This window comes from Nerophis lumbriciformis, linkage group LG19 (genome assembly GCF_033978685.3).
Source record: "Nerophis lumbriciformis linkage group LG19, RoL_Nlum_v2.1, whole genome shotgun sequence".
Classification (NCBI taxonomy): Eukaryota; Metazoa; Chordata; class Actinopteri; order Syngnathiformes; family Syngnathidae; genus Nerophis; species Nerophis lumbriciformis.
The window spans coordinates 6,543,234-6,559,877 of record NC_084566.2 but is presented as its reverse complement, the minus strand read 5'-3'; the positions used below and the strand labels follow the sequence as shown (position 1 = coordinate 6,559,877).

Here is a 16,644-nt window from a genome sequence, read left to right as displayed (position 1 = left end):
CCCCTCTGTAACCATAACAGCCATTACAGTAAAGTTCCAGTCTGTTCCAGTACAATTTGGGCTACTCTACCCACATCTGCTTAAAGGCACAAACAACTTTTTACCAACTAATAAATAGTGTAACCAACGTTAGGTGGAAGATGATTGTCAGGAGAGGACGGCAGATATATCACCACTGATTGACAAGAAACAAAAACACATTTTATTTAATAATAATACTAAATTATATTTATATAGCGCTTTTCTAGACACTCAAAATGCTTCACAGAGAAGTGAGAACCCATCATTCATTCACTCCCCATTCACACCTGGTGGTGGTAAGCTACATTTGTAGCCACAGCTGCCCTGGGGTAGACTGACAAAGCGTGGCTGCCAGTTTGCGCCTACGGCCCCTCCGACCACCACCCATCATTCATTCACCAGTGTGAACAGCACTGGAGGCAAGGGTGAAGTGTCCTGCCCAAGGACACAATGGCAGTGATTTGGATGGCAGGAGGCGGGGAGCGAACCTGTAACCCTCAAGTTTCTTCATCTTTCTCAGACCTGGGTAATTGCCCATATCCAAAACCGCCACAGTATATACAGTAGGAAGGGGATTTATATGGCCTCATTCATCGCGGTTTACCTAACACACGAAACGTGACGAATTGTGGGGATGCATTATCCACTTTAGCCGCCAGACGGCCGTAAAGTGTTGACTATCTTAAAATGTGCTATCTGGCAATTCCAACTCTGACCACAGCATCAGTTGCTATGTGGAGTGGCACTTCCCGTCATTTTCAGCAGACTGCATTGCAAAATGATTAACCCCCCCTCCCCACGTTCCTCTCACACAAGATTCACCCAAGGATGGGGCCATATGAATCCCTTCCCCACTGCAATAATATACAGTATAGTAAATGTACCTGAAGAGATTTGACTTTTCCATGAATGCTGTCCTGAGATGCCCCCAGAGCCTCGTTTGCGTCCGACGAATCTGAGACAAAGACGGAGTCATGCGACAACGCTTTGCTGCCCAGACTGATCTTTGACCTTTGAAAAGCAGAAAGATGCAGAAGAAACAAAAGCAGAGTCACCATCTCACCAGAACAGACAACCCGCTGTGTTATCTTGTAAGGCTTTTCTCTTCCCTTTCCCGATATTTTTAGTATTTGTTCAAAAGTGGGTTCCTGTGAAAACGAAGATGAAGCAACAGCAGGAAGTGGCAGTGGCACTTCTTAAAAGAAAGGAAATCAGGATCGTTCACAGGAAGAAATGCTCTACTACTTTGAACAAAAACAGGAAGCTACAAGACAGGAGGATCAGCAGATGGATACTTAGATCTCCACTGTCACACAATTTGTTTACCTAAGGCAGGAGAGTCCATTGTGAAAATGAAATGAGTTCAATATTAATGAGAAGTCTTATTAGATATTGCACTAATATGCTTTGTCACCTACAACACAAATATGTTATGTTGAGATTGCTTCGCATATGTTGACCTCCATCCTACATGGTTGTTTGCATTTTGAATGTGCAAAATATACCAAAGTGGCCCCTAACCCTTACATTTGTATGTATGCAACAAGATTAAGCCTTCAAGTGCAACACTACTTTGACTAATTCCCTTAAAGGGGCCCAATTCTGCATATTTCGTGGGCTTGTAAAATGATATTTGATCCGGGTGGGGCACTATGGTAAGTTTATTTTCACAAAAAAATCTTCTGCTTATGCCTACTCTCTAGTAATAGGTCAGTGGTCGAGGATCGGCTCCAGCTGCGTGCTGCACAGAGACACACCCACAAGTCCCACCCATCATACCTCCCAAAATAACTCATTACCTACATCATTCCTCATGAGGTTAAGTGCTTAAAACAAAATAAAACAAAAAAAACCATACAAATTGCATCACGTTATGAGAGAATCACACTCAACTCTGGCACTATGACATCAGAGCATCTGTAAAATAGCTACTTTTTATCATATAAAATGTATCTTTTATTTCATTTATTTATTTGACAGGGACAGTACAATGAAACATTGGTAACCGATGTCAAAGTACATAGGACTTATAGCCATAGGCTAATTTGCAACCCTTGTCCCTGGTTAGGTTTTTAAAGAAAAGTTGAGAAAAGTGTAAAACACATACAAAAAGATTAAGACAAGTACAAAATAAAAAATACATTAATAATATTTGGTCCCATTTGTCCATACTACATCCAGTTCTAGTGCTCACACTTCCGATTGTCCTTAAGCCACTTTTTCAGTTTTGTGGAGAATTAATGTTCGACTGTGACTTTAACTCCAGTGGCAAAGAGTTCCACAGATGTGAGGCCTTCACTGAGACCGCAGACTGACCCAGAGCAGTCCGGCACCTTTTCACTCTGCAGCTCCCACAGAGTCTGCACACCTTCACTACTGTATCTTTGTATTTATTTACACGTCACATCAGGGGCTAATCCATTAAGACACTTAAAAATAGCTTTTAAAAATGAGAAATTTATAAAATTATCAAAACTCATCATGTTATATTTTTGGGTAATATTCATTGGTTTTTGGTCAAATATCTTTAGTGTTTGTTTATATGATGACAACAGAGGCTTCACTACAAATTTGGTGGCCTGTCCCCAGACCATGGCACAATAAGACATATGGGATAAAATCATTGCATGCATGTAAACTTGTGCAGCTTGAACAGATAAACAAGGTCTAATAAGCCTCTAAAATAAAGTCTCTATCGGTGGTTCTCAAATGTTTTTCACCAAGTACCACCATAATGACCCACATTAAAATACAGTAGTGCAGTAGGCCGAAGTATTGATTGAAAACAAGGCAGAGAAGGACCTTCTGGAGGTCTTGGTCTTGTCTGTGGATTTGGTATTTCTTTAATCACACTCAGGACACCACTGATTGCTGGCATGATGGATGTCTTCATATGCCATAGTCTCTCCAACCCAATTTCAACATCTTTATATTTTCACTTTATGCTTCTCTGTGCATTTTGAGGAGGTGTCTATCAGACGGTATTGTCATATCTATGAGTAGATAGGCATTTTTTTTGTTCATCAAGGTCAAATAAGGTAACTTTGGCTTTTCTGCAGCCAATGACTAGGAGGTCTATGGTCTTCTACTACAGAATGGGTCTGTACCATCTTTGAGGATGTTGTGGTGATAAAAGCTAAAGCTTTGCTCTTGTGCAACTATTATAAAAATGTCCTCCTCTGGTTTCAGACCATCAGTGACTCAATTGTAGGTCAAAAGCTGCTTCTTTAGTTTTCGGGTATACTTGCGGTGTGGCACTTTCTCCTCCCACTTTGGCTTGAGCTGCTTTTGACTGAGCGTTATTTGTGTATTATTAGGCTTTGCAAATGCTTCATCCAGATTCTTAACCTGGGTTATGTAACCTTTCAGAACCAACTGTGTCATCCATTAACTCCAGTGGGACTCTAATGTTGTCGTTTACAGGTGAAAATGAAAAACCGATTGTGCGGAGGTTCCGTTCAACGCTGGTTATAGCTAGGGATGATGTTTGATAAGAAATTATCGAGTTCGAGCCCATTATCGAATCCTCTTATCGAACCGATTCCTTATCGATTCTCTTATCGAATCCAGATAGGTTGTTGTATATGGAAAAAAACACAATATTTGGTTTAACAAAAGCTCACTTTTATTTTATAACAAAAAAATTGATAAATAAATATTGACTGTTACCCCTCTAAAAAAATACAATAAATAATAATAATAATAATGGATTAGAGCACTTTTCTAGACACTCAAAGCGCTTCACAGAGAAGTGAGAACCCATCATTCATTCACACCTGGTGGTGGTAAGCTACTTTCGTAGCCACAGCTGCCCTGGGGTAGACTGACGGAAGCGTGGCTGCCAATTTGCGCCTACAGCCCCTCCGACCACATCATTCATTCACCGGTGTGAGCGGCACTGGGGGCAAGGGTGAAGTGTCCTGCCCAAGGACACAACAGCAGCGATTTTGGATGGTAAGAGGCGGGGAGAAAACCTGCAACCCTCAGGTTTCTGGCACGGTTGCTCTACTCACTATGCCATGCCATTGTTACCCAAAGTATATTAAGTGGGATTTTTCAGAAAAACAAATACATACAGTAACACAAAAACAACCTGTCTCTGTGATCACTAAAGGTGAATAGCCATGCCTTGAGGCGTTTTTTCCAGTCCATTATTTTTGCTGCTTGTGTGACATCACAGGAAATTACGTAGCTCAGTCATTAGACTGAGCTACGTAATTTCCTGTGATGTCCCACAGAGCATTTCTTGTGGGACGGGATTTGTTCTCAGTTGTACATATTACGTTTCCCAGCAACAATGAAGATTTCACAAAGGGAAACAAACTCTTATTGTAGTTCACTGCAAGGATTTGCCGCAAATGGGTGGAGATTTATTTTCACCATTATTTACCTTTTATATGTTTGAGCTTATGAAAGATAAATACAGTATGGCATGTAAAGGAGAAACATGCTGCAGTTGATAGTGTTGTATGACAGCGAGCAATCTGTGAGTTCTAGAAAACGTGTAAGAAATCATGTGTTGGTAATTAATTCATACCCCTTCTAGACCTAGACAATCAAACCTATTGATAATCTGAGGGAAATTAAGGATACAATTTAAATGGTAAACGTATGAATCAAACATGTAACTGTACTCCCTGCTTGACACTCAGCATCAAGGGTTGGAATTGGGGATTAAATCACCAAAAATGATTCCCGGACAATCATTGGTACTTTAGCTTTAACTAGAATTGGATTGACATGTTTAACCTTTCTGCATGAGAGGAATCTTACCCAGAACCTTTCTCCTTCTCTGAGCGACTGAGTGCTTTGTTTTCTGATGTTTTACTGATATCGTCGCTCGACTGGCTGCCTTTAAGCGATGACTGATCCGCTGATAAAGACACCTCCTTTTTCTTCTTCCTGGCAAAGAAGTTTTTAAATGTCTGGAACTTAGACTTCTTCTTTCCTGTAGGCACAAATAAGACAAATATTATTCAAATATGCTCACAGATTTGTGATCTCTTGGTGTTCATCTAATGCAAAAGTGTCCAATCTTTTTTTATTAAAAGCTGCATATTGAAAAATCCAAGGATTTTTGGTCGATTTCTATATCTACTTTTTCAAACAGGTCAAAACCAACCCAAATTCAGTAGACATAATACTAATAAGTAATTTAAAATAGAAATTGTTTAAGTTGACGGCCCTCACATTTATATTTACTTATGATTTTGACCAGAGACATAAAGGAGAATAATTTATTTTTTTAACCCAAGTCAATTTGTTGACATGCTTTTCCCCCCATTTGTGCATATTTTTTTATTTCGATTCTGTTTTCATATGATATTTGTACTAGGGATGTCCGATACTTTGAGAATAGATAATAGAAATGAAAAGTTTTATAGCGAGTAACTAAATTAACAAACACAATAAAAAAAGTTTATAATTTGCTAGTACTGGTATAAATCAGATGATGTATTGAATTTGTGGTATTGAATACTACATACATTTTATTTGACAAAATAAAGTGGTTAATGCACAATAAGTAAACAAAAGCAAAAGCTACTATTGACTTCCATTTAAATCATTTGAGTTTTTCCCTCAAGGATAAACATTTTGACGTGTTCTCTTTACATTATGCTTTTTTAAATTTTGGCTGTTGTATTCTTATTTAATTGGTATTTTTCGAAAATGCTGAATACAAGCTGCGGGCTGCAAAATACCCCCTGTGCCACACTTTGGACACTCCCTGCTGTCCTGACTCATTCAAACAAACACTACAGCGGCTCTTTAATGAGACAATTACACAGTCAGCATCTTTACACACCGCCAACATATGAGGGGTAGTTCACACAGTACACCAGTTGGCTCTAAAAGCCCAGGTAGACACCTGAGGCAAAACCACACAAATAAACACACGCACTTGTAAAGATTTTCCTGAGTGACTGCAGCTCCATTAGTACTGCAGTGGAAACTCTTGTATAACTCTTTAAACAACAAAGTGCTTTCAGTCAGCAGAGGGGACAGTGCGCTGGTGCTTGGTCTGCCTTAACACACTTGTGAGACTACATGCACGTCTAGAAAAACACAGAACAGCAGGATTTGGGATTTTTTTTAAATCCTTTTTTTAAAAAAATCATATTTACATATTTGCAGCTATCATATGTACGAGCAATTATCCGCCTCAAGAAGTCAACAAGGTTCTGCTGCCAAATTGACTGTAGTTCATACTTGCCAACATTGAGACCTTCGAATTCGGGAGATTGGGGGGGCGCGAGGGGGGATCTGGGGGGGGCGGTCGGTCGGGGTGGGTGGGTCGGGTCGGGCTGGGGGGAAGGGTTAAGGGGGAGGAGTATATTTATACCGGTAGCTAGAATTCACTGAAATTCAAGTATTTCTTATATATATATATATATATATATATATATATATATATATATATATATATATATATATATATATATATATATATATATATATATATATACTGTGTATATATATATATAATTAAAAGAAATACTTGAATTTCAGTGTTCATTTATTTACACATGTACACACACACATAACACTCCTCTACTCATTGTTGTATTTGAAAGTGCAATGCTTTGCAGCCAGTAACACAGCCTTTGAAGGAGCATAGGTATGGGTAGCACCTGTGAAATGTAATTTGCAGGAAAGGAGTGAGTTTAGGGTTGAATTGTCCATCCTCGTTCTATTCTCTGTCACTATCTTTCTAACCATGCTGAACACCCTCTCTGATGATGCATTGCTGTGTGGCACGCACAAAAGTGCCTTAATCAAATGCACCAGAGTCTGGAATCTTCCATCTCTCCCTAGCATACCCCTTACCCCTTCGAGCTGTCCTGGATGAACTGACATTCTTGTTTCCAATCATTTTGGAACTTGCAAGCGTACTTCTTCTTCTTACTCGTCGTCGCCATGACTGTCTCTTTTTCGTACTTCTGCTTCGCCTCTGTTATGTTTTTGGACATTACTACTTGCCGTAGTTTTGAAGCAATGCATGATGGAAATCCGGATGTTGTGTGTCAGTGTATTAACGTGCCGGCTGGTATAAACACACGCTGAGCAATAGCTCCGTGCCTGCCTACTTTATGGGTTATAGAAAAATATGAATAACGTAGACATATATAATAGTCTCCTTCTTGTTGTGTGTGCAGTTGCGCACTGAGCTCCAAAAGCCGTAGATGTTATAACGTGACTGGGCCGGCACGCTGTTTATATGGAGGAAAAGCGGCTGTGACGACAGGCTGTCCTCACTCAGGTCCGGCTGGAAATCGGGAGAAATTCGGGAGAATGGTTGTCCCGGGAGATTTTCGGGAGAGGCACTAAAATTCGGGAGTCTCCCGAAAAATTCGGGAGGGTTGGCAAGTATGCTGTAGTTGCCTCCCAAAAGCAAAGTGTATTTAAAAAAATACCATGGTCATTATTTATAAGAAGTACTGAATATCAAGTCACTATCCTGGTAGAAAGAGAACAAAACAAAATACTCAAGTAAATCTCTCGATGTTGTTATTTATGCCTACATACTGTAAGTACGTCCGTCAAGCTGAGACATCACAAATAGCCCATTGTTAAAAAAAACTACAAAACAGTGTTCAGAGGCATCCAAAACTGCATGCCATCTCAATGCAATACAAATGTAAAAAGTCAAAAGGAAACACCATCAGGTACTTTTTTTTTTTAATTCCAGGTAGACTGAACATTTAAGCTAAACTCTACACAAGGGGTCATATTGTTGATGTAGCTGTGCTGTACAGATTTACTTTACAAAAGGGAAGTGAGAGATACTTCTCTTGTTGCCTTATTTGTATTTGATATGACTTTATTTATTAAATGTTTGGATATATATAAATACATATATATATGTGTATATATATATATATATATATATATATATATGTCTTAATAAGGTTATCCAAAAAACAGTGCTCGATACCGTAGTAGAGCGCAATATATGTATGTGTGGGAAAAAAATCACAAGACTATTTCATCTCTACAGGCCTGTTTCATGAGGGGGGGTACCCTCAATCATCAGGAGATTTTAATGGGAGCATTCACATACCATGGTTTATATAGGGCACAGAGTGGGTGGGTACAGGCTGGCGTAGGGGCGTGGTGATTGGCTCATGTGTTACCTAGGAGGTGTTTCCGTCTGTGGCGGCATGCTGTTACAATTTCGCTGCGCTTGTTGAGGGATGACAGGTCTGGACGGTAAATAATAAACAGTTTCTCTTTCAAGCATAGGTTGCATCTTTTATTACCACTATTGTAAGGTGTGCTAGATGCAAGAATTTGCCATGTTATTGAATATTCAACATTATTGTCTTTGAGGTCCCAAATGTGTTTGCTGAGTTCTGTGGTATTCCGCAGGTTTTGGTTCCTGAAAGAAGCCTTGTGATTGTTCCATCTGGTTTTGAATTCTCCCTCGGTTAATAGCGAGAATACCAAGAAGCGCATATGCCAAATTTTCAAAGAGAACGGCCTACGGATCACGATTGAAGCCAACAAGCAAACCGTCAACTTCCTTGACGTCACTTTCAACCTGAGAAATAACAGCTACCAACCATTCACGAAACCCAACACAACACTCCAATACGTGCACCATGACAGCAACCACCCACCCACCACCACGAAAAGAATACCTACCGGAATTAATAAAAGGCTATCGATGCTGTCATCTAGCAAAGCTGAATTTGACCAAGCAACCCCCCCGTACCAAAAAGCCCTTGATGAAAGCGGATACAATTTCACCCTCACCTATGAACCCACGCCAGGAAACCAGCCAAAAAAGAACAGAAAACGAAACGACATCATCTGGTACAACCCCCCATACAGCAAAAACGTCTCAACTAACATTGGACACAAATTCCTCAATCTGATTGACAAACACTTTCCCAAAGACAACACGCTAAGAAAAGTATTCAACAAGAACAACATTAAATTGAGCTACAGCTGTATGAACAATATACGACAAATCATCTCAAACCACAACAAAACAATTGCAAATGAGCCGTCGGCCCCCGGACAGAGCGACTCCAAAACCAACAAAGGCTGTAACTGTCGAAAGAAACCTGATTGCCCTCTCAACGGGGGGTGATAACAAACATCAGTTGTCTACCAATCTAAGGTAATACGCAAGGACATTAACACATCCGACACATAGGTAGGATTAACCGAGGGAGAATTCAAAACCAGATGGAACAATCACAAGGCTTCTTTCAGGAACCAAAACCTGCGGAATACCACAGAACTCAGCAAACACATTTGGGACCGCAAAGACAATAATGTTGAATATTCAATAACATGGCAAATTCTTGCATCCAGCACACCTTACAATAGTGGTAATAAAAGATGCAACCTATGCTTGAAAGAGAAACTGTTTATTATTTACCGTCCAGACCTGTCATCCCTCAACAAGCGCAGCGAAATTGTAACAGCATGCCGCCACAGACGGAAACACCTCCTAGGTAACACATGAGCCAATCACCACGCCCCTACGTCAGCCTGTACCCACCCACTCTGTGCCCTATATAAACCATGGTATGTGAATGCTCCCATTAAAATCTCCTGATGATTGAGGGTAACCCCCTCATGAAACAGGCCTGTAGAGATGAAATAGTCTTGTGATTTTTTTTCCCACACATATATATATATATATATATATATATATATATATATATATATATATATATATATATATATATATATATACATAGATGTATATAACTTATATATCTTTGTGTTTGTGTGTCTGTGTGTGTATACACACACACACACACACACATATATATATATATATATATATATATATATATATATATATATATATATATATATATATATATATATATATATATATATGTGTGTGTGTGTGTGTGTGTATACACACACAGACACACAAACACAAAGATATATAAGTTATATATATATATATATATATATATATATATATATATATGTGTGTGTGTGTGTGTGTGTATACACACACAGACACACAAACACAAAGATATATAAGTTATATACATCTATGTATATATATATATATATATATATATATATATATATATATATATATATATATATATATATATATATATATATATATACATACACGCTATATATTGTGTAAAGTAAATCTGTACAGCAGAGCTACCTCAACAATATGATCAACAATAATGTGGTCATGTACAAAAATGGATGAATATCAATTTCACATTTTCCATTACTATAAAATCTAAATAACATATATTTAAAACAGGCTGCATATGCTCTATTTCAGTGGTGTATACAACTAACTTTTTCCAACATGGCCCACTTAAAAGGTTGAAGATGGAAGGGGCCACTTTGATTCATTTTGTGCATTTAAGATGTTAAAACCAACACAGTGTACAGCAGTTCTATATGCTTTTGGTCTTTCTCACTGGGACATTATGCTGCTACGTTATTTTTGGCCCAACCTGCACGGAACAAAAACAAAGTTACACCAGTGATGCAGACGATTATACACTCCTATTGAGGGATACACTAGTATGCCAAATCAGGTTAAACATGGCAGTATGACAAAGCAGTAAACGGTTTCTACTTTAAAAAAGCTGAAATCGGCATCTTGGCAACATTTCGGGTACTTCAAAAATGAGCAGGCAGTCATTGGTGGAATATGTCCATTATGGTACAGGTTTTCACACCAAAGTAAAGTTAAGACATAATAATTGACTTAAATTATGTTAGTAGCAAGTTACTTCACGAAGTATTGTGTTGGTAAAGAATTTAATTTAAAGTTATAAGTGACAAAACACTTGAGTTTATTACACTATATGAGTAACATTTTTACCCTGGGGGATCAATAAAATTAATCTTAGTCTTATATTAATAATACAATTATTAATAAATGTATGTATAATGTTAATCTTAGTCTTATAATAATAATACTATATTAATTAATTCATGTATTATTAAAATACAGTGTTTATATTTATTTTGTACTGGTATTATAATGTTATTTCTGACAGTAAAAAATAAAAACATACACATCTGTAGGGAATGTTGTTGTGGAATGAATCAAAGCATAATATTTGTGATATCATGAAACCGTGATTGTGACTCGGACTATAACCTAACTAAACTAACACCCTCCCCGGATTGTTAATAATCAAATGTAAACAATCAAATGTAGATACTTTTCTTATGCCTTCTGATCTCTCTCTCTCGCTCTAAGTCCACTACTTGCTGTACATATCCTACCAAGTCAGACCTACACTGTTTCAATATCCATTTCTCTGTTCTCAATTGTTGATGACTGATGATAACAACCAAACCAATCCCCCCCCCCACACCCCGAATTGTAAATAATGTAAATAATTCAATGTATACACGCTGATGATTATCTTGTGTGATGACTGCATTATGATGATAGTATATATGATAGTATATATCTGTATCATGAATCAATTTAAGTGGACCCCGACTTAAACAAGTTGAAAAACTTATTCGGGTGTTACCATTTAGTGGTCAATTGTACGGAATATGTACTTCACTGTGCAACCTACTAATAAAAGTCTCAATCAAAAAAACCATACAGTCAAAATCTACAATAATTGCATCCCATTGTAATAACTAATAATTACAATTTGACAATATGCTGTATACAATACAAAAAAACGAGCTGCTGGCCAAATACTTTGCTCTATTTGAAGACTCCAATACTGTACATCCAATTAAAATTAAAATTCAAACTATTAGACGGCAATGGAAGTTGTGAGAAGCACACAACACACTCACAACACAACACAGTGCTTTCCTTGTTAGCAGTGTGTGTTATCTATCCGAGTGCCAATGTCATGTTTGTGTGTAAGATAATAATAGTGTTCTCTGTTCCTTCATTTCCTGCCTGCAGTAGCAGCAGCAACAGATCTAAACATCTACAGATACCTGCTCATCTCTGCTGTGTGTGTCCTCTATCAACACTGCTGTTCTTCACGTGTGACTTGCAGAATGAAATGTGTATTATCATTTGATCTTTTACCCAAAAGGGGATGGTGCTCCACCACATGTCACCAGGTGACATCATATTGTTTTGGAGATAACAAATAACGAAACAAGACTACGAGCAGTACCTGAGCACTCATCTGCAACCTCAGCAGGCTCCTGGTTGGCCATCACATCTGAAGGTCCTGATGCCATGGCAGCGGCGTCACTGCTGCAAAAGAGACCGACATCAATGAGTCTTTCAATCCTTCATTCTAGTCCAGCGATGTATTTATTTGAATCAATGTACGCATTCTAATCTGTCTGGACTGAAGTATAATTTCATACATATTGTTCATAGATTGCTTGTGCTCCCTCCAAGGGCTAAATCTATTCCTGTTCATCTATCTTCCTTATCCCTCATATTGCTGCCTGGCAACGTACGGTCTGATCAGACATCAGAGACATGGGATTAGTTGAGAGTCTTGTTGTGGCTACTTTGTGCAACACAAAACTATTTTTAACCTCTTTCAGGGAGTGCTATTTTTACCACAGGCCTTGTGTTACACCTTAATCAAATTGCTGGCTGAGCTATTACTGAGCATCTAAGCTCTGACATTGGTTCTTGCTGCTGATATTCATTTACAGTAGCTCAAACAGAAACTGGAAAACATTCCAACATTAAAAGTGACTGGATTATCTCTAGTTTCCTGTTAATCATTTACAGTGTAACTCACTCTCTACTGAGCCAGAGTCAACAAGAAATTGTGTACAAAAGTTAATCTGTTACATTTTACATTCATTCCCATTGTAGCCCAAAATCTACTTATTTTGGGCATTTTAGATGAAAAGCTAAGCCATTACTCAATAGGAAATTGTTATGTTATATTTTTCTATGCCAATATTTTTTTATTTATTAATTTGCCTAAATGTAGAACACTATCTCAAGTTTTTGACAGATTTATTCTGTCAAACTGACAGGACTTGAAAGGGGCCCTAATATGCAAAACCAACTTTTCTTACTTATTGGTAATCATTTGCCCAATTTGGGAAGTTTTCCCAATTGGAGACATCAGCGGATATCTTCATATATGGTAAAGTTTTACCCGAAGTTTTACCCCAAGATCTTAGCACAAGTCTGCCATTGTAGTCGGTCTTAAACTCTATCCTCTTGTTGTGGGGCATACTGGCACATGCACCCCCCGCTGTTGCATATAGTTCTAACTTATATTAGTATATGTCAAAATAATTCCCACCAATAGAGTACATTTGGTGCAAATTTAAAGGATTCTGATCCAGATCTTATCTGTGATTGTGTCCTGATTTACCACCCCTCAAAAATTGTAATGTATATATATATATATATATATATATATATATATATATATATATATATATATATATATATATATATACACATACATATTTATACATGCATACAAAATTATACATCACAATTTCCAATTCCTCTATTCAACATGTTCGAAAAGGAGTAGGAAGAAGCAGAGCTAATTTAATCCTACCCCTTTTCCTTTACTTCTTTACACAGGATGTGAACTTCTGTTCACATCCTGTTATTTATTCACAATATACTCCATAAGTAATAACATTAAAAATACTATATTTATTTAAGAAATTATGATAATTATATATATATATATATATATATATATATATATATATATATATACATCCATCCATCCATCCATTTTCTACCGATTGTCCCTTTTATATACACACATGTATATATATATATATAAATATTATGCATATATACATGTATATTTGTATGTATATACACATATATGTATGTATATATACATATGCATATATACACAAATATACATGTGCATATATACACAAATATACATATGCAAATATATACACAAATATACATATGCATGTATACACATATATACATATGCATGTATATACATATGCATATATATATACATATACATATATGCATATATATATATATATATATGCATACATACATGTATACACACATATATACATACATACATACACATTTATACATACATATGCATATATACATACATATAAACATACACATATAAACATACACACATACATATACAGTATATACATGTATGTATGTATATATATATATATATATATATATATATATATATATATATATATATATAAAATGAGCCAGTCTTTTGAACGGCTCTTTGAATGAAACGGCTACTCAGGATTTGGCTCACTTCAAAGAGCCATAAATCCCATCCTTAGTTTACTGAACATAGACGTTGGGTCAGTAATGAGCTGCCAGATACAGTGGTGACAAAATCACTTCCTTGCAGAACTGGAAACAGGAAACAATAAGATTTTCAGGAGAGATGGGAGACCAACGTGAACTCCAACACTGAGCAGCACGTGCTTGGAAAAAAGTAGGTCGAACTAATAAGTCAAACTAAGGAACTACAACACAACAGGAGCAGGACCAGAATTATTTCAAGTAATTAAAATGTATCTTCATAAATTCAGCTTCAGACAAGATTGCAAAGAGTATTTAATTGTCATCTGTCCAAGCAGAGGGATGGGCTATCAATGCAAACTCTCTAGTTGCTGAATCTGACAGTGACAGTGATTTTTATGAATTGTTGGGCTTCAACAGACTAGAAGAGGATATAATCAGAGATAATGTGATGACTGACGACATGGATTCATCAAAAAGATGTGACAGCGGAAAGACAACTTTACCACTGTGTCTTTTAGCATCTCCAATTGAAGGGGTCATTAAAGTACCTACTGTAAAAGTAACAAACCTGGATGGGTTCTCATCAGATTAGGTCAGATTTTAATCCACTGGCAAAAGAGATACCAAAAGGGCAGAGTACTTGCTCGAGAAGAAGCAATCAGTACGTTTACATTCCTCAGTCGGATTCCCCAGGGGATGTGAACGTACAGTTTACACACTCTCTCCAAACCTGTGGTGTCCAAGGTGCAGCCTGCAGTTTTGTTTTTTATTGGCCTGCAACACTTTCCACAAACAAAATAAACGGATTTAACATTGAAACTAAGAACAAATGGAACCCCCCAGAATCCCTCCAAAAATGGGACCGTAAAACCAAAACAGTCTAAGATCTGTGTCCTACTGGTATTTAAGGAAGTGCTACCATTTTGTTAGACACATTGGCATTAATAAATATGATGATTGTTATAAAAACAAAAGTTAAAGTGTGCTGATGTTGGTGATTGTTGTTTTGGTTGTGACATTCTTGCTCATGCCCAGACTGAACTTTGTGAAAACAGATGAGATGTACATGTATGTTCAGACTATTAAAAATAAACTCCCGTTTTCCAAAACTTTTCAACTTTTTAAGGGTGTTTACACTTCTCATGTTGGGTTTAAAGTGTTTGCTCTTCACCAACAGGGGCGCCGCTAGGGATTTTGGGCCCCATGAAAATAATCTTTACTGGGCCCCCAACACAGTGTCATTATTTTTTCTGTATTATAATTTAATCATCATTAGGGGCCTCTCTGGGCCCCCCTCCATCATGGGCCCCTAGAATCCGTCTCCTTTACCCCCCCCTTTTCGGTGCCCCTGTTCACCAATACCTTCATTTGGTCAAATGTGAACGCAATCATGTGAATAAGTTGACTGAGACCGCTTGAGAGATGGATTGCCTATAAACTCTGCGGGCAGTTCGGTTCACATGAACTCAAAAGTAAACTCTAGGACCAAAGTCAAAGACCAGTGTAAAAATTTGAGATGTGCCAATCGATCGTTACTGATCAGTATTAACCGATTTTCGTGAAGAAGTATGTGATCGCCATTGCAGATTAATGTCTTTTATTGCCGATTACAACAGGCAGACATTGTATTTGCTTTTAGTAAAGCAGCTTGCTGTTAACTGTGTCTCCATACACAGTGGGCAGTCACTCCACTAAGATAATAATAATCACCTTCATTCCAGCACATAAACTTTGTATCTTAAATATCATTATCAGGTGTCCTTATCACTGGAGGACAAGGTACACACCGAGGAAAAAAAAAGAAAATTAGTTTAAATTGTATATTGATATTGTTGAATTGCACTCACCATAAATAAATAAAAAAATGTACAGTTAATACACATGATTGGTATTGGTATCGGCGGATCACACTCATGGGTCATGGGTATTGGAATCACCAGCATAAATCCCTGATCGCAACATCCCAAGTAAAAATGTCAGCAAAAAGCATCTAGAAATGACAAATATGTAAGAGAAAATGTGTTAAAAGTGCGCTAAATCTGAGGGTGTAACATTGGCAGTCTTTAGAAGTGTGCTCAAAAAAATTAAAGGAACATTGGAAACACATCAGATTTCAATGGTGAAAAAAAAAATGTTGGATATCGATACTGATATGGACAGTTTAATGTCTCAGGAACAAAATGATGTCACATCTTTTGATGGAAATAAAAGTTTTCAGCCTACAGAGGGCTCAGTATATAGACCCTCCAAAAATCAAAGTGAAAAAATGATGCGGCAGGCTCGTCCATTTTGCCTAAATTCAATTTCTGCAACTCAAAATTCTTTTCAATATCTTGTGTGGCCCCCACGTGCTTGTATGCATGCTTGACAACATCGCGGCATGCTCCTAATGAGACGACGGATGGTGTCTTGTGGGATGTGATCTGTCTAAG

General features: G+C 37.4%; 1 protein-coding gene across 6 annotated transcripts in view; it reads right to left on the bottom strand.

The window, feature by feature from the left end:
* LOC133618868 (uncharacterized) overlaps window positions 1-16,644 on the bottom strand; it is a 142,684-nt gene that overhangs the window by 42,525 nt on the left and 83,515 nt on the right. For all 6 annotated transcript variants that reach the window (XM_061979648.2, XM_061979649.2, XM_061979652.2 and 3 more), the window contains 3 exons: window positions 12,135-12,217; window positions 4,795-4,969; window positions 906-1,032 (listed from right to left, as the gene is read on the bottom strand). In XM_061979648.2, the coding sequence (XP_061835632.2) occupies window positions 906-1,032; window positions 4,795-4,969; window positions 12,135-12,217 (385 nt within the window). The remainder of the gene's footprint in view (window positions 1-905; window positions 1,033-4,794; window positions 4,970-12,134; window positions 12,218-16,644) is intronic.